Source organism: Lynx canadensis, chromosome B1, assembly GCF_007474595.2.
Source record: "Lynx canadensis isolate LIC74 chromosome B1, mLynCan4.pri.v2, whole genome shotgun sequence".
Taxonomy (NCBI): Eukaryota; Metazoa; Chordata; class Mammalia; order Carnivora; family Felidae; genus Lynx; species Lynx canadensis.
In genome coordinates, this window is record NC_044306.2 from 8,506,163 (window position 1) to 8,529,456 (window position 23,294).

Genomic DNA, 23,294 nt, shown 5'->3' on the forward strand with positions numbered 1-23,294 from the left:
TAACACCATCAACTGATGAGCTTTAGGTTGATGTCAGTAATTAAGGATACCTAATGTGGTCCTGACAGTGAGGTGTGAATGACATTTTTTCTTGGCTGTCTCCAGGGTGCAACGAGTGGCACCATTTGTGTGAAGCCATTGGCTTCTCCCTGCGAGCGATGACGCTGGAGACATAATGTCAGAATCTGGCAAAATTGAGTCTACTATTAGGTGCTACGTGTGACTGTAGAGGAACAAGGGCCTTGGGGCCTGCCTGTCTCTTAGCTGGTACCTTGATTCCCATTTTACTGAGAAAATTCATCACCACGAGAGAATGTGTGCAACCACAGGCCCCTGCCAGCACCTGGACCTGTGTAATATGCCTTCCTTCCTGATGCTGTAGATGGGCTGTCCTTGTTCCTGTCAAGACCAACAGGTGCCATGCGTCCTGTGTGACCCTCCTTCCCGGTGGAGACATTGCTCCAGCCATCCTGTCCCCCGTGTCACTGCGTTCCGCTCCGCTGAGATGGCCCGTCTGCAAGCAAACAGACCCTCTCGCCTCTGCTTGCCCTCAGCCGTCACCGCGTTTCTGTTTGCCCTTTACGGCGTCCTGTGTTCACGCTACCTCGCCGCCTCTGATGCCTCTGCGCGTAGCCTCTTAAACCCACTTCAGCCAGGCGTTTGCTTCCTGTCACTTCTCCAAAACCCTTGTCACGGATCACTTCCGTATTGCTAAATCCGGTGGTCGGATCGCAGTCTCCATCCTGCTTGATGTGTTGGCCGTCCCGGGCACGTGTCTTCTTGGCGGTGTTTCATCCGTGGCTTCTGGGACACCACCCTGGCCTGCTTTTGTTCCTGCCTTGCTGGCCATCTTCTCTCCTGTGCCGTTCTTGGCCCGCTTTCCTCTGACGGTTTGCTGGCCCCTCCTCCTCTCCCCACCACCGTGCCATTGGCGTGCCCTAGCCCTCAGCTCTTGGGCCCCTTCTCTTCTTGAGCCGGACTCCTTCTCTTGCTGATTTCATCCAGTCTCAAAGCTTGAGAAGCCGCTGCAGTGTTGACAACTGGACAGATTTACATCTGTAGCCTCGACCTCTTCCCTGACCTCCAGACTCATACCCGACTGCCTGCTCGACATCTCACCTTAACTTACCAAAAGCCTAACCCTCACCTTCCTCTGCCATCCCCTTCTGCCCAAATCTTCATCTCAGTTGATAGCTCTGCTGTCTTTCCAATAATCCAGGCCCAAACTCTCCCCTGTTCAATGTACCAGCAAATCGTCTCCCTTCCACCTTCAAAATACATCCAAAAATACATCCAAAACTCTGGCCACTTTGCAGCACCTCTGCTGCTATGACATTGCCCAGATTTCCTTTGTCTCTTGTCCAGATTGTTGCAGCTGTTCTTCTGAGATCTTTTCCAGCTTCTACCCTGATCCCCTTAGGCAGAGATCCCGCCCAGCACCCAGAGAGAACTTTTTTTTTTTTTTTAGTATTTATTTATTTATTTTGAGATTGAGGGAGTGAGTAGGGGAGGGGTAGGGAGAGAGAGAATCCCAAGCGGGCTCCGTGCTGTCAGCATAGAGCCTGACACGGGGCTTGATCTCCGAACCGTGAGATCGTGACTCAAGCCAAAATCAAGAGTCAGACCCTTAACTGCCTAAGCCACTCAGGTGCCTCCAGAGGGAGCATTTTAAAAAGTAATGTTAGATCATATTTTTCTTCTCTCTCATTTTTGTCAGAGAAACCGCCAGACCGTAGAATGGACCCTGTGGGCCACATGTTCTGATTCTCACAGTGTCAGGCTTTGTCTACACCTTCCCCTGTTCTCTGTGCGCCAGCCATCCTGACCTGCTCACTGTCCCTCATACATCAGAAACACCTTGCCGCAGGACCTTTGCATCACCGTTCCCTATGTCCAGATCATGACTCACTCAAAACCCCTTTCAGACCTGTTCAGATGCCATTTTCTTCACGAGATTATGACTGCCTCATCTAGAATTGTAACCTGTGACACGTTCCCCTAGTCTTGATCTCTCCCATCTTGATTTTTTTTCCAAATGTTCAAATGCACTGTCATTATATTCGTTGCTTACTCTTCCCTGCCCAGAAGACTATAAACTCCGTGAAGGCAGGAGGTTTTTAATTTTTGTGTTTGTTTGTTTGTTTGTTTGTTTGTTTTTGTTTTTCACCGATGCTTCCTCAGGATCTAGAACAAGGTGTAACACATGGTGGAGGGTCAGTTAGCTTTTCTACAACGAATGAATCCCGTGAGCAGCCACGAAGGGCGCATTTTCGGTGGCGAGGGACGTCTTTCCAATGTCACGTGCCACCTTTGTTGTTGCCAGAGGGTGTCAAATTGAAGACACAGCCAAGTGAATAGCTGACCTGTGGTAGCAGTTGTCTGTGAGCGCGTTAACCTGAATGGAGTAAGTTCTCGTCAAAGCCGTTCATTTAGCGACATGAGCAGACTTCACACGAGACAGTTGGGACTCATTTACTGTTTTATTAGGTGTTGTGACAACCTGTCTGTTTCAAGGTTACCGTGTCTGTCCCTTTGCCGGGAGCCATCATAAAACCTGGTAAAGTTGGGATTAAGTAGAGGAAAGGAGGTCTGGGCAGGGCACGGGGAAGTGGTGGACGAGCTCAGTCATGGGGTTTCCCGTTGCGGGTGGGGCAGCAAAACGGGGCACAATTAGCTTCCGGGCGGCACAGTGTGAAACAGTGATGTGCGAGTGAGCAGGAAAATCTTCCGCTGGCCAGTGAGCTACTGTGTTTCACTGTTCACTTGGGCATCAGTCTGTGTCGCGGGATAGATTGTATTAACAGGAGCGTGAGCGAGGTTAGGTGCCGCTGGAAGTTACCGGTGCCTGATTCCAGGTCGCTGAGAAAAGACACCTTGTACACCAGGGTCAGGTGGTACGGTAGGTGCTCAGAGCCTGAGGCCAGACAGGATCGAGTCCCTTGCAATGCCTGGGTCCCCATGGCCAGTGGGTCCGCCGTGCAGTTGACACGCACACTGTGCCTGTGCGCGCACCCCACTTTGTGCTGAGGTGGAAGGACCCCTCTCCGTCCCCCTCGGGGGTGCAATGCAGAAAGCTGGGGTCGTGCCCGAGAGCCATTGATGCACACAGGCCTGTACATCAAGCCTGGAAGAGGGCAGGATACTGCCCCCCAAGGCAACAAGGGGAGCACAGGCTTGCGGGCCGTCTGTCTCTAGACAGGAAACGTTCCAGGCCCGAGGGCCATTCTTACGCAGCCCAGGGGGGTGGGGGTAGGACAGACCATTGCCTTCCCAACAACACTGGAGAGAGGGTGAGTTAGAGATGCGCTTGTAAAACTTGAAGGGTTCAAGGAGATTAAAGCACTGTGGTGGCAGTGGTCACCAATTCCCTCTTGGCCAAGAGGCCTGGAAAACCCCTGTGGTGTCTAGGGCTGTGTGTGTGAAATGGGCTCACGTTGATCACCCAGCCTCTGCCGGAACCTTAACGGAAGCCAGAGGACTTCAGAGGGCATGGCTGAAACCGCTTGCTAGTAACGGGTATTGGGCGAGAATAAGGGATTGTTGACATGGGAGGTGGTGGGGAAAACATGAGTTTAGAAATGAAGTTTTTTTAAATGTCTCCAGGACCTTAAATCCAAGATCCAAAAATGTGTAAAACCTAATCTATGTTGAGGCAAAGGCCGCCCCTAACAGATCTGTATCTGCTCTGCGTATCGTCATGTCAGAGGTGTCCTGGCTGGTTTAGAAGCGCTTTTTACCTCCTGATTGCTTGTCTTGGGAACCTGCACTGAGCCAGACTGTCTTAGTCGGCACCTGGCTCCAAGCACGTAGACGTGAGGAGGGCAAGTCTTCTCTTAGGCAGACTCTCGTGCCTTCTCAGTTCGGGGCTGTAACAGGTTCACTTACGAAAACGAGGCAGACGCGCAAGTGTATTTTTCTCCCACCGAGAACGCAAGCCTGCCGGGACAGGGCTTGGTCATCACCTGGGCCCCGGGGTTCAACCAAGAAGGAGAAGGGGACTGAGAGGCAGATGTTCTGAGGATGTCACATACGCCTCCGTAGCTAGAACCTCCCACGGGTTCTTTTTTTTTTAACGTTTATTTTTTGTTATTATTTTCGAGAGAGAGAGACGGAGACAGAGGGAGAGAGAGAGGGAGACGCAGGCTCCGGGCTCCGCGCTGTCAGCTCAGAGCCCGACGCAGGGCTCGAACTCTTGAACCTTGAGATCATGACCTGAGCCGCAGTCAGACGCTTAACCCACTGGGCCACCCGGATGCCCCACCTCCCACCGGTTCTTTTGTGGTTTGGGCAGAACTGGAAGGCTGCCACTTGTAATTACCCCTGTGCATCTGTTGGTTGGTCACTCTGAGCCTGTGATGACCCCCCGTTCTTACTGCGTGAAGGAGGGATGTGAAGCCCGTTCCCCGACCTTCGGGCAGTCGGGGGGATTTGCAGCCCGCTGTCGCCATGATCGCTGAACGTGGCCTGGGTGGGAGGGCGGTGTCTGCTCCTGCCCCAGTCGGCTTGGGCCACCATGATGAATGCCATAGACCGGGAGGCTTGCGGACATTTATTTTCTTACAGTTCTGGAGGCCAGAAGTCCAAGCTCAAGCAAGGTTCAGGCCAGTTGGGTTTCTGGTGCAAGCTGTCTTCCGGCTTCCTTCTCAGGTGGTGTCTCCTCTGAGCACAGGGGACCGAGCGCAAACTCCGCTCTCTCTCCTTGTAAGGATCCTAATGCTGCTGGATCAGGGCCCTCACCCTTATGACTTCATTAGCCCTAAGCACCTCATAAAGGCCCTCTTGTCAAACGCAGTCGAACGCTCTAACTGGAGGTTAGAGCGTCATTGGAGGGGACAAAACTCAGTCCCTAGATGTTTTCAGTCTTTTTTATTTTTATTTATGGTAAATCCATTATCCCTCTGTTCCTTTGAACTAAATACTATGTGTCTTTTTTCACAAGGGAATTTCGTAAACTAAAGAATAGAGTGGACATATCATCTGAAATATTTAGAATGACAGATGTCTGTAAACCACAAGTTTGAGAATCACTGAACAGTATCCTTCAACCATAAGTGGAGGGCAAGTTGGGATTTGCTCCTCGACTCTATCTAAAGTTGTTTTGCAATTATCTCCCTGTCACCCCCACCACCACTACGTCACCCGCAACCAAGATTTTACCCTGGACCTTCTGAGAATGCTGAGGTCCTTTTGAGAAAAAGGAAAGAAAGAAGTGTGTGAAGATAGGAGATTAAGGGTTAATGTGTAAATATAATTATATGTACTTATGGTATCTTATAGTTAGACCTTAGTTTTAATTTTGTTACTATATTTTGAGGGCAAATTTAAGTGATAACTTCCAAAGCATATCTCAAGAAGGAAGAGTAAGGATACGAACCATACCAGGATACCCACTGCCCACAGAGAAAAAGAGCCTTACCAGTGTCTAAACAGTTGCATTCCTGTCCCTTCTGCACAGAAGGGCTGATACTTTGTTTATAACTTCCCCCATCCTTTCAGTGTTCAGTACATGGATTGTGATCCTAATAACAGATTGTTTGATTTTGCGGTGATGGGAGGAAGTGGGTTTCTTTTTCCTTTATTGTTAACATTGTGGTTGGGGAGGAAGAGAAGAGCAGGTCTGGCATTAGATCCTTTTCTTGGGGGAGCCCCAGGCGTCACCACTGATGCCCTACCCCCGACAAGACCAGGGAAATGGCCACTCTCAGTCCTTGGGGCCCAGCAGTGCCGTTCGGATAAAAGCCTGCTGCCAGCAGCTTCTTGTCTTTGGGGGTCCCTCCCACTTCTTCTTGCTTTGCAACCTCTTATTGTGCCTTCCTGCCTTCTGAGTTCATCATGACATGTAAAAATACTTTGTTTTCATATTGTATCCACTATTTTTAGCTGTTTCCATCGAATGCTCTTCTGGGACATTGACTAGGCTTCTGGTCAATGGAAGGCTCTATCCTATTTTTAGTTTTAAAACACTCCCATCATTTTTCTGTGCTTTCTTTTCACAGAGCCATATGGTCCTGGAAGAAACTCATTTTGATTGTGAGCCAATTACTTTCTTTTCCACTTATTTATTTATTTATTTTGGCCTCCCTCTTTTAAATGACTACCTCCTAATTTGACAAGATGTATGTAAACAGCTGATTACATTGCTTGACTTGCTGGAGATTATTCTTTTCATTGGGATGCACCTGGGTAGGAAGTATTATAAGTACACTGAAGAATGGAATTGTAATTTTGTTTAGAGTTTGTATGTGTGTTTACATGTGTGTATGTATTCTCTACCAGGCTGCTGCACTGAATAATAATAAAGATTCCAGCCAGAACTTCTCGGGACTGTTTAACGGACACGTTTACAGTGGTGTACAAACTTTGGGGAAAGAGCTCTTTATGTACTTTGGACCAAAAGCTTTACGGTAAGATAAACCTGTACAATGCATCTTATCTCTCTCCGTTTAAAGATGTGTAGGAGGCTTTTCTTGTAGTTCGCCCGGTGTCACATTTAATCATGTAGAAAGTACTCCATTTTTAAGAGGGCTCTCATATAAGAGGTTGAGATTCTATCATGGAAAGCCATAAGCAGCAGCAGAATAAATTGTGATGTCATCGTTACTTGGAAGGCTAGTCAATTTATTTCTTTTAAGAAAAACCGATAGGCTGGACGGGCTTCTGGGAGATGTTGGAGGAGCGCAGCGGGGCGCTGCTCTTTGCAGATTCCCCACACGGCTCTTCTCCCCTCCTGTTTTCACCAGGCATTTATCGTATCAGTGACAGCAGTTTCTCTGCATTTCTAACAGCTCCTAGTTTGGTTTAAGCCTGTCTGTAGATTTTTATATTTTTCCATCTCCCTTCTTTTTCTGAAGTCTTGTATGCAATCAGAAACTTAACTTATAGAATTCCAAAACTGTGCACAGAAGTCACAAATTCTCCATTCTTTCACAGTGCTTTTGCAAAGTCATTGCTAATGTGTTGGCAATGAATGACGAGCAGTCTGCTACCTTGGTTGACTTAACTACAAAAATGTCACAATGTTTGTACCTGCCAGAGCGTGATCCCCTGTTTAACGTTTGCAGGAAAATGAGAGAGGCCTGTGGATTTGTATCTTTGTCTTCTCAGAGTTTAGCCTAAGGTATCGCAAACTGTAAAGAATGGTAGCGCCTCCTTGAATCTCTTTCAACGTGTCTTTAAGATACTGAGCGATTTCACCTTAACAGAAGAGTCCTGTTCCTAGAGACCTCGTGGTTCTAACTGGAGGCGACTGATGGTCACGAGGAGATAATATGACTGGATGATGGTTATTTACTGCACCTCGTCTCCCACACGTTTAGAGAACTTCGGAGTTGATGACATGGCTTTTCCTTTGAAATGGGCTCTCTTTGTTGTCAGCAGCTGCTGTCCTTGGACAAGTATCACTTCATGGTTTTGTCTTAGTCTGGAAATGATCGCATCAGCATATGCTTACTGGTTCACGCAGTAATGACCCACGGAAGGCTGCATTATCGTTTTGGTAGATGGATGTGATTGAAAACTCTTGACTCTGAACTGAGCGGGACACAATGGAGCCCACGTAAGGTAGTTGAAACACTGATATGTTATTGATTCTCTGGTGTTAGGTGCAGATTTATTTCTGTAGGATGAGAGGGACGTTTTTATCAGGCATTCTCCAGCAGACTGAGAAAGGGGGAATCATTTCTCAGTGCTCGGCTGTCAGTAAGTGTTCCCTGAAGTTCTAAACAAGGGCAATCACCTCTTTAAACGAACTGAACTGGTACCATCCCTGGGGACTACGTGTCTCCACGTATGGATGGAGAAAAGTGCAGTGTCTGGCTTCCTTTCAATTTCCTACAGCCCTAACGACTATTTGATGTAATAATTCAAGGTCAGTGGCAGATCAGCTATTTGAATACGAGCCGAGTAACCTAAAATCAACTGTATCCCCCTTCGCAATTTAATATAAGTTAAAAATACACACACACATATGCATATATACACTCCCAACCTGCGCTTCTTAGAATGGGTGACTGTCAAAGACATGTGATCGCTGCGTGAGGTTGCGAGTCTGTGGGCGCGAGATAGAAATGTAGTGTTCATTTCTGACCTCGTTTTGCTACCCACCGGGCTGCTCTGCATCTTAGAGAGCAGGTAGCAGGAAACCCACTTAGTGATCGCTTCCATTTATCCCTTAATGCGCACCTTTTTACAGTTAAAAGTGCCCTGGGCTTTAATACATCTTACAGGGCAGGCCATGAATCTTCCTGGTATTCACGCATAATGGAAGTAGAATGTGGCCCGGCGCTCTGTAAGAGGATCTGCCTTGCAAACATCCACACTTCAGAGGGATACAAATTAGAGTGAGTATTTCTGTTACTAAAAGATGTATCAAAGTGCTCAAGCGTTCCTGTGAGTGCCATAGAAGACTGAACTTATTTGCTGCGTGTTTATTTTTGGAGCCCAGTTGTGGCGTCCTGTGTGACTAATACCTGCACTCCTTCTGAACACTTTAAAGAAGCTTGTCACCTATAACAAAACAAAACTCATTTTAAGTTTTTGGCTATACACGTGGCAAATACTCATTAGAGGAGGCCAAGCCGTAAAGAGCAAGCAGGAATAAATGTATACGTTGGTGGTCTCGCTCCCAAGTATCACCTCCCTTAACTGTGGGTGCATGCACCAGCACACGGTACTGTGTGGGCACACAGACACACACACCCTCCAAGCTGCCATTTTCCATCAAACTGAACCCAGCTGTTACATCTTGGACCAACATTCAAAAGATATTTTTTTAATGAATCTCTCTTTCCAAAGCACTTCGCTATTTCCAGCTTGTGACTTATATGACTCTGGTGGCTTGTATCGTATTCGGAAACTGTTATCTGAAACGTTTCGGAGGCTTTGCCATTTTAGAGAACCTTTATACATTATCGATTTTGTAATTTATTGGAGTTTAAGTGATACCATCCTCTAAACAGATTTGCATGAGACAACATGTTTGCTAAACAGCCTTTAAGGAATCTGTCCTATGCTACTCACAAAAGGGTTTTACAGCTTAGACGTGGTTCTTGCGATCTGTCACTTAACATGTTAGAAAAACCGAAGCGTGGGGAGAGATTCTAAATGAAATCATGTACTTTAAGAGGAGTCACTCCTACGATGTGTCTGCCTCACTTGCTGACTTGTCTCTTAAGGATAGCACTTCTGGAAACTGGTCGTCTGGCCACACTAACTGCAGAGTTCCTGTTGACTCTGACACAGTGTTACTGAACCTTCTCTCTCACACAGTGGGTTGGGTCAGTGTGGGTTCTTCTGTGAGACTTTCTCATCTGAAGGCTCTGTGATGTAGGCAAGCTGGGATATGAGGCCTCAGGACTTGTCGGTGGCCATGTTCCCGGGCTTGTGAGGTGGTGCAGGATAAAACCAGCCTGCACAAAGGCTGTAGCCCCTCCTTCCATCCGTTCCTGCGATCCGGCTGCTTTCCTGCCTTTCCTGTGCTTGATTCTTCAGACTTCCCCTCCAGTTCCATGAGCTCAGTATTCCTAAACCTGTTTCAATTGGGTTTCTGTTACCTGCAAGTTAAGAAGACTGACCATTATCCAAAGGTACAGACTTGCAGTTTACCGTGTATTTTCTCTAAATACATCCTGCGATATAACATACAGCATGGGGACTACAGCGTTTAATAACACTGTATTGCATGTTTGAAAGTTGCTAAGAGAGTAGATCTTAAAAGTTCTCATCACAGGAAAAACATTTGCTTAACTACATTTGGTGACCTATGTTAACTAGACTCACTGTGATCGTTTTGCAATGTATACAAATACTGAGTCATTCTGTTGTACAAGTGGAACTAATATAATGCTCTCTGTCAGTTGTACCTCCGATTTAAACGAAGGAAAGAAAGAAGGAAGGAAGGAGGAAAGAACGGAAGAGAAAATAAGAGCACTCACCATTAAAAGTAATCTGTGGGCAGAAAATTAAACATCTTTAGTTCGTGAGATGATAAATTGTTGACATTTTTATTTTCTATTTCGGTTGTGATGGTCCTGTCAGGCGTAACTGGAGAAAATCTGGAAATCTTCACCTCTTTCGCTCCCTTTTCCTCCTGCACCTGATGGCCTGCATGATTACCAGTCCTGCCTGCCTTTTCCTGTTTTACTTAATAATACACACCATCTTATTGCAATTTTTTTCCTTATTTTAAAAGTAATGCATAAGTCAATTATAAAACATTAAGAGAGTTCCAAAAAGTCTAACGGCAAAAGTAAATACCACCCATAATTACAATCACCAAAAAAGGGCACTCTTAACAATGTTTGTACACATCATAGATAAAATACAAATTGTATATATACCATATATTCATACACAATTTATATTACATGTGCACGGATCATATGATATTTATGTATTACAGTCTTTATATAAATGGGAATTTTAATTATGTGAGGCTTTTGTTTTACACAGTATGCATATTGGTGTCAAAATATACGTGTGCCTTATTATTTTGCATAGTATTCCACTAGATCGTGTATATATCACTGCTAATTAGCATTTCACCCCATTTTTTACTCTAATAAATACCTCTGTAGTGAACATCCTTGAGCATGTATCTTTTACCATTGTGATGTTTCCTTAGGATAAATTCCTAGATGTGGATTTGCCGGATCTTGGTTACTGGTGCTTTTTTTTTTTTTTAATTTTTCAACATTTATTCATTTTTTAAAAAATATTTTAATGTTTGTTTATTTTTGAGAGAGAAAGAGACGGAGCACGAGCAGGGGAGGGGCAGAGAGAGAGGGAGACACAGATTCTGAAGCAGGCTCCAGGCTCTGAGCTGTCAGCACAGAGCCCGACGCGGGGCTCGAACCCACAGACTGTGAGATCGTGACCTGAGCCAAAGTCGCTCGACTGACTGAGCCACCTCGATGCCCCTACTGGTGCTTTTTTATATCCCTTTTGAAAGCGTATGGAAATCTATCATGAGCAGAAAGCACAGGCGTCTGCACCTGGTCATACAGTAGAGAACGGCCCGTGCGTGGCCTGCCTCGGCTCTGATTGTGTAGTATTTATCCAAACCTCTGTGTGAGGTTATGAAAGCCCAGAAACGTGTTAATGTAAAACCCATGTACAGCACCATAATAGCTGTGGAATGGGGGGCACCTGGGTGGCTCAGTCGGTTGAGCGTCCGACTTCAGCTCAGGTCATGATCTCGCTCGTGGTTCGTGAGTTCGAGCCCTGTGTTGGGCTCTGTGCTGACATCTCAGAGCTCTCTACCCCTCCCACACTCATGCTCTGTCTCTGTCTCTGTCTCTGTCTCTCTCTCTCTCTCTCTCTCTCTTTCAAAAATAAACATTAAAAAATTAAAAAAAAATTGTGTAAGGTTAGGGACCTTATCATAACAGATTGACCTGGCCTGCTATTCTCAACTGATAACTGTAATTTTAATTGTTAAAATGATTTAAATATACCTGCTTCCTAATTCAACATCTGGCACATCTTTGGATCTGGTTCTGTTGACTGCTTTATCTCTTGACATTGAGTCCCTTTGTTTTTCTTTCTTGTTTTTTGTTCTTTATCTCCTATTTTTATGTGCCATAATTTTTTTGGATCCCAGATAACCCTGTTGAGAGCAACAGTAGAGACGGGTAAATAATATTTGAGCTCAAAAATAGTCAGGCCTCTTCCATCAGGTCATGTGGGAGATTGAGGAGTTGAGCTTGGTTTGGATCCTGTTGTGTTGTCATTGGCTCTGGGGACAGTGACATCGAAAACTTGAGCTACTGCTCAAACCTTATGCCTCGAGCATGGCCTGGTGTGGCTGCGGCTGGTTCTCTGTGTTTTTGGCCTGCTCTCAGCTTTTACAGACCCTGTGTATTTGTGTCAGGGGATTCCTCCACACGCTTCTCCTCCCCACCCCCACCCCCACCCCTACTGTTGCCTGTCGTCCAGTGAGAGGTGCATGATGGGGAAAGTGGTTCTTCTAGGCCACTGTGCATTTGGACCTCAGGGTTGCACTTTGCCCAGAGCTGCTGACCCTCTCTTCCCCCAAGGCAGCCACATTCTTACTTCCATGTGGGGGTGGTCTCTAGTCAAAGGGCATTTCTTTCTTCTAAGTGGAACAGATGTCTCATCGTATCCGTGCAGGAATCCTTGACAAAGCTGATTCCCAGTCTCGCCCCTAAAGACTGACGGTTTTTGCTCTGCTTGTCCTCAGGCGCGGTGCGTTTGGCCTGAGCCCGCTGGCCAAGAGCTTCCTGCCCTCCCCGGTGGCAGCCTGCCTGTTTTAGCTCCAAGGAGAGGACTTCCTGTGGGTGCGGGGGGTTCCCGTTACCCCTGAGGACCCCGGGCTTTTTGTTTGTACCTCTCCCTCGGCTACAGACAGGTGCCGTGCCACCGGGGGGCCTCCTTGAGTCCCCTCCCAGGACTCCCCTTTCTCCCGCCCAACTGCTGCACGCCGTGCAACAGAGCTCACACACCAGCCCTCACACACGAGCCCATGCTCTCCGTATCTGGGACTCCAGGAATTCTCAGCTGTTCCAGCAGCCACACTCAGGAGTTAGAGGTTCTTAGATTCAGCAGTTTCCTTCTTACCCATTTCTACAGTTAAGTAATTTGTGTGTCTGTGTTTCCACATGGAGGGACTCGGGACTCTTCGGAATTTGGCCTACCTGGCTGCCTGCAGCCCCATGTCTCTGACGGGCTCAAGAGAACTTAGCATTTTGTCAATGATAGCAGTTTTCTGTCCGTATCGGGAGACGAGCTCTATGTGCTTTCAGCTTCCATAGCCTAAGCAGATTCAGAACTCCCTGCTGCTGCTTTCGCATCGTTACGTCCAGATTGTTTTAGAACTTCTTTCTTTAAATCCGTACCATAAGCTTTACAATAATTGTATTCAACTATTTTACACTTGTTATTATCCTCAGGTCACTTCTGACTACTTGCTAATTTTCATGAGCAATTGTCTTATTAGCAATGTACAGTTGTCACTAAGATGAACCTCTGACACCGTCGCTGATGCTGTTTATGTTTGTGTAAGGATGTTCCGATCTTTCTGATGGAATGTGGCTGCTGTTGAAAACAGGATCAGGTCTTACTTACTGGTCTGTGTTAGGAGGTTATTTCTGACTAGAGGAATTTTCCCAGTATCACTTCAGTTTTTAGTTTGGACATAATTGTTTTATATCAGAACTTTGGCTGCAGGTGACAGAAGCCAAACTCCACTGAGTTCAGTGATTATTTATGATAAGAATATGGAGTATCGTACCTGAAGGTAGGACAGTCGGGTTTCAGGGAGAACTGGAAGCAAAGACTAAATGCTCTGAGGACTCTGCAGTTTTTGATTCTGTCTCTCACTGTCATCTGCTGCAATCTTCCTTTCTGCAGACAGGCCTCTCTTGGCTTCTCTGCTGCCCATGTTGGGTAATATTCCCGGAGACCGTTCCCACATCAGATCTCCTAGTACTCCCAAGAAACTGATCTCTCTGCATCCCGAATCCATAAATTCGTCAGGAGAATGCTGATGAATCTAGATACTGGATACTCATGGACCCAGCTTGACTCAGTTGTGCATTTCTGAATCAGCTATGTCAAGGCATGAGATCTGGAGGAAGGGACAAGAGGTGAACTCAAAGTTGGGCCTAAGGCCCCCTGTTGGCAGGCAGTCATACTACGCAGAGTAAATGATCTTGGGTAACCAGTCTGACTGGGGGTGGAAGGAGCTTGACAGGATCAGAAGATAGAAACAAAGATCTAATAAAATTTTCCTAATGGGTTGATGATAATGAGTCTTAAAAAACATATCTAACTCTTGAATGTAAATGTGATAATGAGCCTATGTCCTGGTCTATAAAAGGTCAGTATGGCAATTTTAAAGAATTTTTTTTTTTCAACGTTTATTTATTTTTGGGACAGAGAGAGACAGAGCATGAACGGGGGAGGGGCAGAGAGAGAGGGAGACACAGAATCGGAAACAGGCTCCAGGCTCCGAGCCATCAGCCCAGAGCCCGACGCGGGGCTCGAACTCACGGACCGCGAGATCGTGACCTGGCTGAAGTCGGACGCTTAACCGACTGCGCCACCCAGGCGCCCCGCAATTTTAAAAACAGTACAGATGTATAGTGTGCCTCAGAAATTTTCACGATGCTGGTATGTTTTTCTTAGTTGAGTGTCAAGGGTACTTAACAAAATGTGGTACGTTGGGACTCAGTAGTGACAACGTTCTGGTGTTCAATTAAAAGAAATAAAAATAAACTAAATACGCTTTTGTACGCACATTTTCTTGTAAATTGAATAGATGTATAAGACCACAAAAAAAAAAAAAGCCTACTTAATTTGATTCAGGGCTCTTATTGGGGCTACTGCCGCAATTCGTTTGGGTCTTAACCTTTGAGATATTTTATGTGGATGCAGTTTCATTACAGAAGGTGATTTAGAATCCACTTTATGGGCCATGCGACTAAAAAGATTTTAGATGTGATGGCTTCTGGGCATGACAGCTGTATACCTTTCGCTGGGGTTGAACCTCCAGAAGCTAAATTATGGAGTACTTACAGGCACACATTTTTCCTGTCAGGAACTATGGGGCATGTAAAATGCATTTGTGATTGATAGTAGGGCACACAGAGTTTAAAACCCACATTTTTAAAGTTAGACTGGTTAACCTTGTACAATACTGTAACATGGTGCCTCGGAATTAGAAGCACCGTGCGGTAACATTTGCTGCCAAAAGAGCCATATTTATTAACTCAACAAAGCTGTAAGGAGAAGGATCAGAAAGGCGGAACACAGTATTTCATCTCGAGAATCATTTGCGATCTCCATCATCAGAGGCCTCACAAAACCACTTTCTCTCTTGCTTTCTTTCATGTGTGCATGCCTGCGTGTTTTTGCTGGACATGCTAATCAATCCTGTAAAAACTGAAAGGTTCCAAGTTTTTCATCACTGCATTGTGGCTTTCAAGCTAACCGTAAATATTTATAAATCCCCTCTTCCCAATACGTATAAAGGTAAAAGAAAACTAAAAGAACTGAAGACAATAGCATTTTGACTCGTTCTCTTTTGATAACGTAAGATTTTGCAAAAAAAAATTGCTTCATTGTGCATCCCGGAGCAAGGGGGAACAAAACAGTGTCTTAAACCGTAGATACCATTTTAGAGTCGGTAAACACTTGCCATCCATTGTGGCTAGAAATACAGAATTTGAACGTTAGTGGCTTTATAGAATTTATATAAAAAACAAACAAAACAGAAACAACTAGAGGCAATTTAAATCTAGCCTCATCTCATCCAAAGCCTTTGAATCTGAGAGAAAGCGGAGACGCTAGATGGTTCTGTGAATAAAAGTACTTCATCTGACAAGAAAGGAAGAACAGGGTATGTGTTCCTGAGCTTATTGTGGGGCCCTCTTATTTTCCTAGGAATTTATTTTATTTGTGGTTTGAAAAACTGATCGTCACACCTAGTTTTATAAGGATACAATGCCCTAACAGAAGAATATATAATACGAACTACATTGTTTGCCCTCTGAAAGCGCCTGTCTTGACTATCATTTGTTTTCTTATAATCCAAAAAGTGAAACAAAGGAAGAAAAACTACATATACAGTATACTTTCGGCCACTCAAAAATGGGTCTGATGTTGTTTCAGGATTCATTTTGGAATGAAAGGCTCCATCATGATTAATCCACTGGAGTGTAAAAATAAAAATGGAGTTTCTCCTGTTCTTGAAGTCCAGCTCACTGAAGATCTCATTTGTTTCTTTGACTCATCGGTAGAACTCAGGTAAAAAGGAGAAGAAAAGAAAAGTACTTCAGCTGGAAAAGTGCAGAGTTAGAGCTGCGGTTTGAAATGTGGAGACAGGTAGATGTTTTAAAAATGGTTTATAACTGATAAACACTCATTTTGGAAGAGGCGTCGGATAATCTAGTTTGTTAGGGTCTTTATTGTTGGGCTTTAGAACTCTTCTGCCCTGATTAACGGAAGGTGTGTGTATCCGAGATCATTTTAAATGACACTGTGTGAAGACTTATGATGAATGTCTTTTATATTTCCTTTCTACAGAAACTCTACAGAAAGCCAACGGAGAATAAGAATGTTGGAAGAATTAGATGTATGTTCGCCTAAATTTAGTTTCTCAAGAGCGGAGAGTGAAGTTAAAAAGCAAAAAGGACGGATGTTGTGTGACGTGTTAATGGACCAGAAAGTATTGCCTGGGGTGGGGAACATCATCAAAAATGAAGCTCTCTTTGACAGTGGCCTCAACCCAGCTGTCAAAGTAGGTGATATAAGTATTTTTTTTTTTAAACGATTTCTGTATTTTTAAATACTGTTAAGGGACCAATGTGTGACACTTGAGTCCGTGTTGCAGTAAAACATTCTCCCCAAACAGAGACTTTGAGGGTGTTTGTTGTCGTCAGCTTCTTAATGAGGCCAACACAGACCGCTCGATTGTTTTTAAGTTTATTTATTTATTTTGAGAGAGAGTGGGTGAGGAAGGGACAGACAGGAAGGGAGACAGAGAATCCCAAGCATGCTAGCGGTCAGCGACGAGCCAGACGCAGGGTTTGAACCCACAGCCGTGAGATCGTGTGTGACCTGAGCCGAGATGAAGAGTCGGACTCTTGCGCGACTGAGCCGCCCAGGTGTCCCCCGACCATTCTGTTTAAAATTGCCCTGTGCATCCCTTTGTCCCCACCTCATGTCCCCCATCGTCCCTAACTTGCCTTGGTTTTTATTATCCCCATGCCATGGATCACTTTTTGATCAACCTAACTTTCACTTGTTATACTTAATACTTAAAATCTGCCCCCCGCCCCCTGCGGCCATGCAGTCTCTTAGGAGGAAGGTGTCCATTTTGCGCATTGAGGTAGCCAAGCGTCTAGAATGCAGCGTCTAGCACATGGAAGGCATCAAAGAAACCCCTGTTGAGGGGTATGAACGAAGTAAGCTCACAGCTTGCTCTTTGAACCCGGCCTATTAAATTCACACTCCACACACGTATTCCTGCGTGTAGCTGTTCTGACGTTAGCAAATGCTTTGTTGGTAGGATAAGCAAGGAAGAGGTTGAGTAAGAGGTTAGTGGGGGGATGGAAACAAAATTTGGAGCATTTGTTAACTAGTTTAGACTGGAATGAAGGGAAAATACAGATTTCTGGGGAGGGGCGCATTTTCAGGACAAGGACCGGGTTTGGTTGTTTTTTCCTTGTTCTTCAACAGAAGAGACACAGACTTACTTAAATGAGAAAAAAAATGGTAAAGAAGGACAGGTTAAATCTGTAGGAAAGAGAATGGTGATTTATAGGGCAAAGTTGTAAGAAGGTCAGAGAGCTTACAACTCAGACCCAGGTAGAAGGCTATGTATATTTTAGTTTCTAGGGAAGAAATCTACCTGAGGGCTTTTACCTATATCCAACTAGTCTCTTTAAACTAAATCATCTTCTACATGAATCCAAAGGTACCTTTTGATTTTTGTGTAATTATTTCGTAGTTTTTATTAAATCCAGTCCAGTAAGAAATAAGTCTTAAACCAGTTAATGACTTTTCTAGATTAGATTCTGCTTTTTGACTCTTGGAACAGGTTACTTAAATTTCTGTAACATGGGAGTAATTAATAAAACAGGTTTTTAATAAGAATGAGCTTTTTAAAATTACCCAGACCTCTATGGAAAACGTTTTTGAAAAAAAGAACCCGGAGTATTGTTATTATCTCTAATAATCTAAGAATTCACTTCTTACTCGTATATCCAGCCAGCCATTCATCTAGTAAAGGAGCATCTGCCCATAATGTCTGGGAGTTTAAAAATTAACGGCAGTTCTCAAGTTTAGCTATTCGCCCCTTAAGAGCACATGCACGGTTATTGAAAAAGTACAGTTTAACATTGCAACGTATGAGTGAATCTGTTATATAAGATATGGGAAGAGACAAGTGTGTTGTAGAAGCGTATATGTTTTAAGCTTTAAATAAATGAAAAATACACAGAATACTTTCATACTGTTATGTCGATTAGATGATTTTAGGTTTTATGGTCACTGATAAATGAGTTTCTCTTGTATATAGATGTATGTATACATTCACGTACATAAACAAGGATAAGTCATCAGAATTTTTCCTGGCCTCACCATTGAAACCAAATGCACATGGTGAATAATTCTACAAGGATAACAGTGAGATTTATGCCAGGCTGTGTCACAAAAATTTCTTCAGGAAGGTCTATTTCTGAGTTCTTCCATGTGTTAATAAGTGCTCTGATATTAATGCATGTATATAAATTCATATCTTTTTTAGGCCGAATAGTGTCCTTGATGGTCATCTATTCCTGTGCTGATTTTTCCCTCCCTTCCCCTTCCTTCTTTTTCCTTTTGTTTTCTTTCCTTCCTTCCTTCCTTCCTTCCTTCCTTCCTTCCTTCCTTCCTTCCTTCCTTTCTCTTTCTTTCCTTTCTCTTTCCTTTCCTTTCCTTTCCTTTCCTTTCCTTTCCTTTCCTTTCCTTTCCTTTCCTTTCCTTTCCTTTCCTTTTTGCAGATCCAGCAGGACTTTTCCAGGTGGCTGATAAAGAATGCTGGGACTTTGAAGATGTCTGAAACAGAAGAGATATTCAATAAATACTTGAATTTAGATATAAAATTTATAAATAAGAGTGGCAGTTTTTAATCCGTAGTCCTATCACGTAAAAATAAAACCATCGTTACTGACACTAAATAAATGTGCGAGAAATAGAGTTCTGGAAAGTATGCATGTATTTGAAATCTGTTGAGAGTTCTCTTAGGACTGGCAACTGGTATTATTTTTGTAGAGTAATGAGCAAATTATGAAACTGTCCTCACTTGTTTTTCTATTTGAAGGCTTGTCAGTTAACAGATGAACAGACCCATCACCTTGTGAAAATGATACGTGACTTCAGTGTTCTTTTTTATAGGGTAAGAGCAAAATTTTTTCTACTTGTGAAATGTCAACCGCTTCCCTTTTCGTTGCACCAAAAATGTTTTGGCTGTATGTAGCCATCTAGTGGCCAGTGTGTAGAGGTACAATAAGGGAGAGTGATGTGTGGGCATAATGAACATCTGGAAATTTTATGTCATGGCTTAGTCCAAACTTGTTTCACGGTAATTATTTTAAATTTAGACTAAGGTGGGGAAACAGCCATGTTAGCATTTTACTTACAGTCTCCTTCTGTTTTGGGGTATATAAAAGTAAAATGTAAGAACTCTAGAGAGAGAACTCAATTCTTTGGAATAAATAGTCCTCCGTTTAGTCAGATTTTGCCACTTGCTGTCTGTGTGTTTTACATCATGTAGGTAATTTAGGTTTAGTTTCCTCATCTGTAAAATGGGATAGTAAATTTTCTCCATCTACCAGAAAGACTATTTTGAGAATGAAATAAGTACTTGCTAACCTGTAAATTTTGGAAGTTGTAAATATGTGTGTACATGTGCATATAGTGTTCAAAAAACAAATTTTATCTTTTAAACAAGGTATCGTGAATGTGTCATTTTTTTTTTTTCTCCACTGTCCATTTTCTGTATTCAAAATTTTTATTTTCACTCTGTTCAGAAAGGCAGCTATGATAGGAGTCTTCCTTAATTGGCCTGGAGTGTTACTGAACCTCCTGCTTTACGTGTGTGCCTTGAGTATTATGACTATTTTACTTCGAGAGAGAGAGAGAATGAGAGAGAATGAGGTGAGTGAGGGAGGGGCAAAGGGAGAGGGAAAGAGAGAATCCCAAGCAGGCTCTGCACTGTCAGTGTAGACCCTGATGTAGGGCTCGATCTCATGAACCACGAGATCGTAACCTTAGCCAAAATCAAGAGTTGGACGCTTAACCTACTGAGTCACCCAGGCGCCCCATAACTTTTTTTTTTTTTTTTTAGTTTTTTTAAATGTTTATTTTTGAGAGACATAGAGAGAGTGGGAGCAGAGGAGAGGCAGAGAGAGAAGGAGACACAGAATCTGAAGCAAGCTCCAGACTCTGAAATATCAGTACAGAGCCCAACGCGGGGCTTGAACTCAAAAACCAAGAGATCATGGCCTGAGCCGAAGTCAGGCGCTTAACTGACTGAGCCACCCAGGAGCCCCACCCCATAACTATTTTAATATTCTGTATGCTTACTTCTTCTTCCAGGGGAAGGTGATTATAGAGAACTATCCATTTTCTGCCCCTGTTAAGTTGGGTATTTTAATACTTCGTTTAAATCGATAGAGGTTGTTTGTGTAATTTTCATCTTACATATGGTGAGTCATATTTCTGGGTCTTGAGATTTTCGCAGTGCTGATGTAAACCCAAAACATCCTCTTTTTAGGAGCTTTAAGTATATATATGTGAGTAGAATAAAACTGTGACAGGGAATATCAAAATGTCTTTTGAGTTAGAATGTATACCAAATGGAACATGTTCTTGGCTAGGAAGGCATTTGAATTTTTATTTTCTTTTTTAGTGAATTTGTAAGATGAAAGGTGAAAAAGTATTGTCAGATCAACAAAGAAGATGATCTCAAGTTTTTGGCCCTAGAAATAATGTTTTGTTTTTGTCTGTTGAAAGAAAGTGAGCAGCTTTAGTGTTCTAAAAATAAATCAGATTTCAAGCTAATCTAGTCTTTTTCTTATAACCACATAATTATGTTTAATTAAAAAAAAAAAAAACCTTAAAAGCTTAAGAGACATTTTACATTGTAGAACTTTTGTATCCCATTTAGATAAAAAGACTGTTTCCGATTCTGTGTCTCCCTCTCTCTCTGCCCCTACCCCGTTCATGCTCTGTCTCTCTCTGTCCCCAAAAAAATAAATAAACCTTGAAAAAAAAAAATAAATAAAATCCTGGGGCGCCTGGGTGGCGCAGTCGGTTAAGCGTCCGACTTCAGCCAGGTCACGATCTCGCGCTCCGTGAGTTCGAGCCCCGCGTCGGGCTCTGGGCTGATGGCTCGGAGCCTGGAGCCTGTTTCCGATTCTGTGTCTCCCTCTCTCTCTGCCCCTACCCCGTTCATGCTCTGTCTCTCTCTGTCCCCAAAAAAATAAATAAACCTTGAAAAAATAAATAAATAAATAAATAAATAGATAAAAAGATAATGCTATGCAAAGGATAATTTTGAATACTAATAAGTTGTAAAATAATGACTTAATTATTTCACACAAATGTTGTTTGACAAATATTGCTGAATCTTGTCAATACCTTTTTCTCAGATGAAAAGAAAAGATTATATGGACATATGTACAAGCATGTAAATTTTAACCAAATTATTTTCAGAAATGACTTTCAAGAACGTATCTTTGGCTCCTTAGCAACACTGTCTTATAGAAATATTATAATGTTTGGTTTTTTGTTTGTTTGTTTTTAGTGCCGGAAAACTGGATCTGTTATCTCTAAACACTGTAAGGTTTACAAGCGTCCTAACTGTTGTCAGTGCTGTTGCAAAATAACTGTGTGTCGCTTAGGAGAGAATAACAGGATGACATATTTCTGTCCTCGCTGTCAAAAAGAAAATCCTCAACATGTTGACATATGGTGAGTTACCTAATGTAAACGTATATACCATTTGCCCTAATTGGCTAACTCAAAAGCTATTAGTAAGAACATAATTCAAAGACATTTGAACCCTTGGAAGGAAATGGTAAATAACATTATCAAAACACCAGGATAGGGCTCCTGAGTGACTCAGTCAGTTGAGCGCCTGACTCTTGATTTCAGCTCAGGTAATGATCCCAGGGTTGTGGGATCGAGCCCCGCGTTGGACTCCGCCCTGAGTATGGAGCCTGCTTAAGATTCTCAGTCTCTTTCTCTTTCCCCTTTTCTCTCTTTCTCTTTCTCTCTCTCTCCCTCTCCTTCTCTCTCTCTCTCTCTCTCTCTCCCTCTCCCTCTCTCCCTCCCCATCCCCCGCTCATGCACACTCTCTCTGTCTCTCTCTCTCTCTGTCAAATGAAAACAACAACCACAACAGAAATCAGGATAAGCTGAAGACGATAAATGGACCACTTCTGGATTCAGTAGAACAAATGCAGTTCAGATGTTAATATCTAGCATTTGGTTTTTATCTTGTTTGTAAAATGATTACCAGGAGGTGTAGATAGGTCAGTAATTGGACAAATGCAACTCTCTTCAAAGGTTTTTGCTTTAGTTAGAAATAATATTAAAAAACCTAAGCCACATCTCTGTACAAAATTCTTGTCTTATTCGTTAAATAATTGGCTGCTTGCCAAACAAGAACGCGGTGACTCTTCCGGCTGCTGAGTATGTCTATTCCAATTACGCCTTCCAGAACTAGGGAAATAACCACAGGATAGGTTCAGGGACCCACTGAGATGGATCTGAGCTGCGACTCCATTGATCACCTGACCTCTCTAAGCCCCTACTTTGTCAGTGGAGCGCAGTGCTGTTTTGAGTCTCTTTGAATTAGCCTCTGTTTGGAGCCAGTGTCCAGTGGTCCCCAAAAGGTCTGATTACTTCCTCTTCCCCAGTGCTCAGTTACCCTGGTAAAAGGCTTTAGGTCCCTTTGGGAAAGCCTGGGACAAATATCAATAATATAAAGGAGTGTTGGGCGCCTGGGTGGCTGACCCAGGTGTCTCACTCTTGATTTCAGCTCACGTCATGATCTCACGGTCCGTGGCATCGAGCCCCACGTCGAGCTCCGTGCTGAGCAAGAGCCTGCTTGGGATTTTCTTTCTCTCCCTCTGTCTCCGCTCTTCTTCTGCTCACACTTCCTCTCTCTGTCTCTCAAAACAAATAAACATTTAAAAAGTAATAATATGAAGGAGTGTATGTGATCATAAGCCAAAATAACCAGTACAGACACAAAGCACATGAAGTGCTGTAAGAGTTCAGGGATGTTCAGTGTTTATATGTACACACAAAGCTGGAAAGATGTCATAGAAAAAGTGTGAAGTTTGCTTTTCATTTTTTTTTTAATGTTTTATTTTTGAGCGAGAGACAGAGCATGAGCAAGGAAGGGGCAGAGAGAAAGAGAGGGAGACACAGAATCTGACGCAGGCTCCAGGCTCTGAGCCGTCAGCACAGAGCCCGACGCAGGACTTGAACTCATGAACCGCGAGATCATGACCTGAGCCGAAGTCTGATGCTTAACCGACTGAGCCCGCCAGGCGCCCCTGAAGTTTACTTTTAAAAGACAGTTGGCGCTTTGGTGAACTGAGAAAACAAACACCATTGGGAAGGTGGAGCAGAGAGACCCTGACCGTTAAGGAATAATCACAGCATGGTTGAGGGATGGCGGTAACACGGGCCAAGCCACAGGAGGCTCTGGGTTGGTGGATCATAAAAGCCAGTTTTACAGGTAGAATGGGATCAAAGACTAGGAATTATTAGCTGTT

The 23,294-nt window shown here is 43.7% G+C and overlaps 1 protein-coding gene across 1 annotated transcript in view; it reads left to right on the forward strand.

The window, feature by feature from the left end:
- Positions 1-23,294, forward strand: part of NEIL3 (nei like DNA glycosylase 3) — a 51,614-nt gene that overhangs the window by 8,450 nt on the left and 19,870 nt on the right. Inside the window, exons 2-6 of the mRNA XM_030312086.1 lie at positions 6,277-6,404; positions 15,631-15,765; positions 16,045-16,258; positions 18,824-18,898; positions 21,311-21,477. Of these exons, the coding sequence (XP_030167946.1) occupies positions 6,277-6,404; positions 15,631-15,765; positions 16,045-16,258; positions 18,824-18,898; positions 21,311-21,477 (719 nt within the window). The remainder of the gene's footprint in view (positions 1-6,276; positions 6,405-15,630; positions 15,766-16,044; positions 16,259-18,823; positions 18,899-21,310; positions 21,478-23,294) is intronic.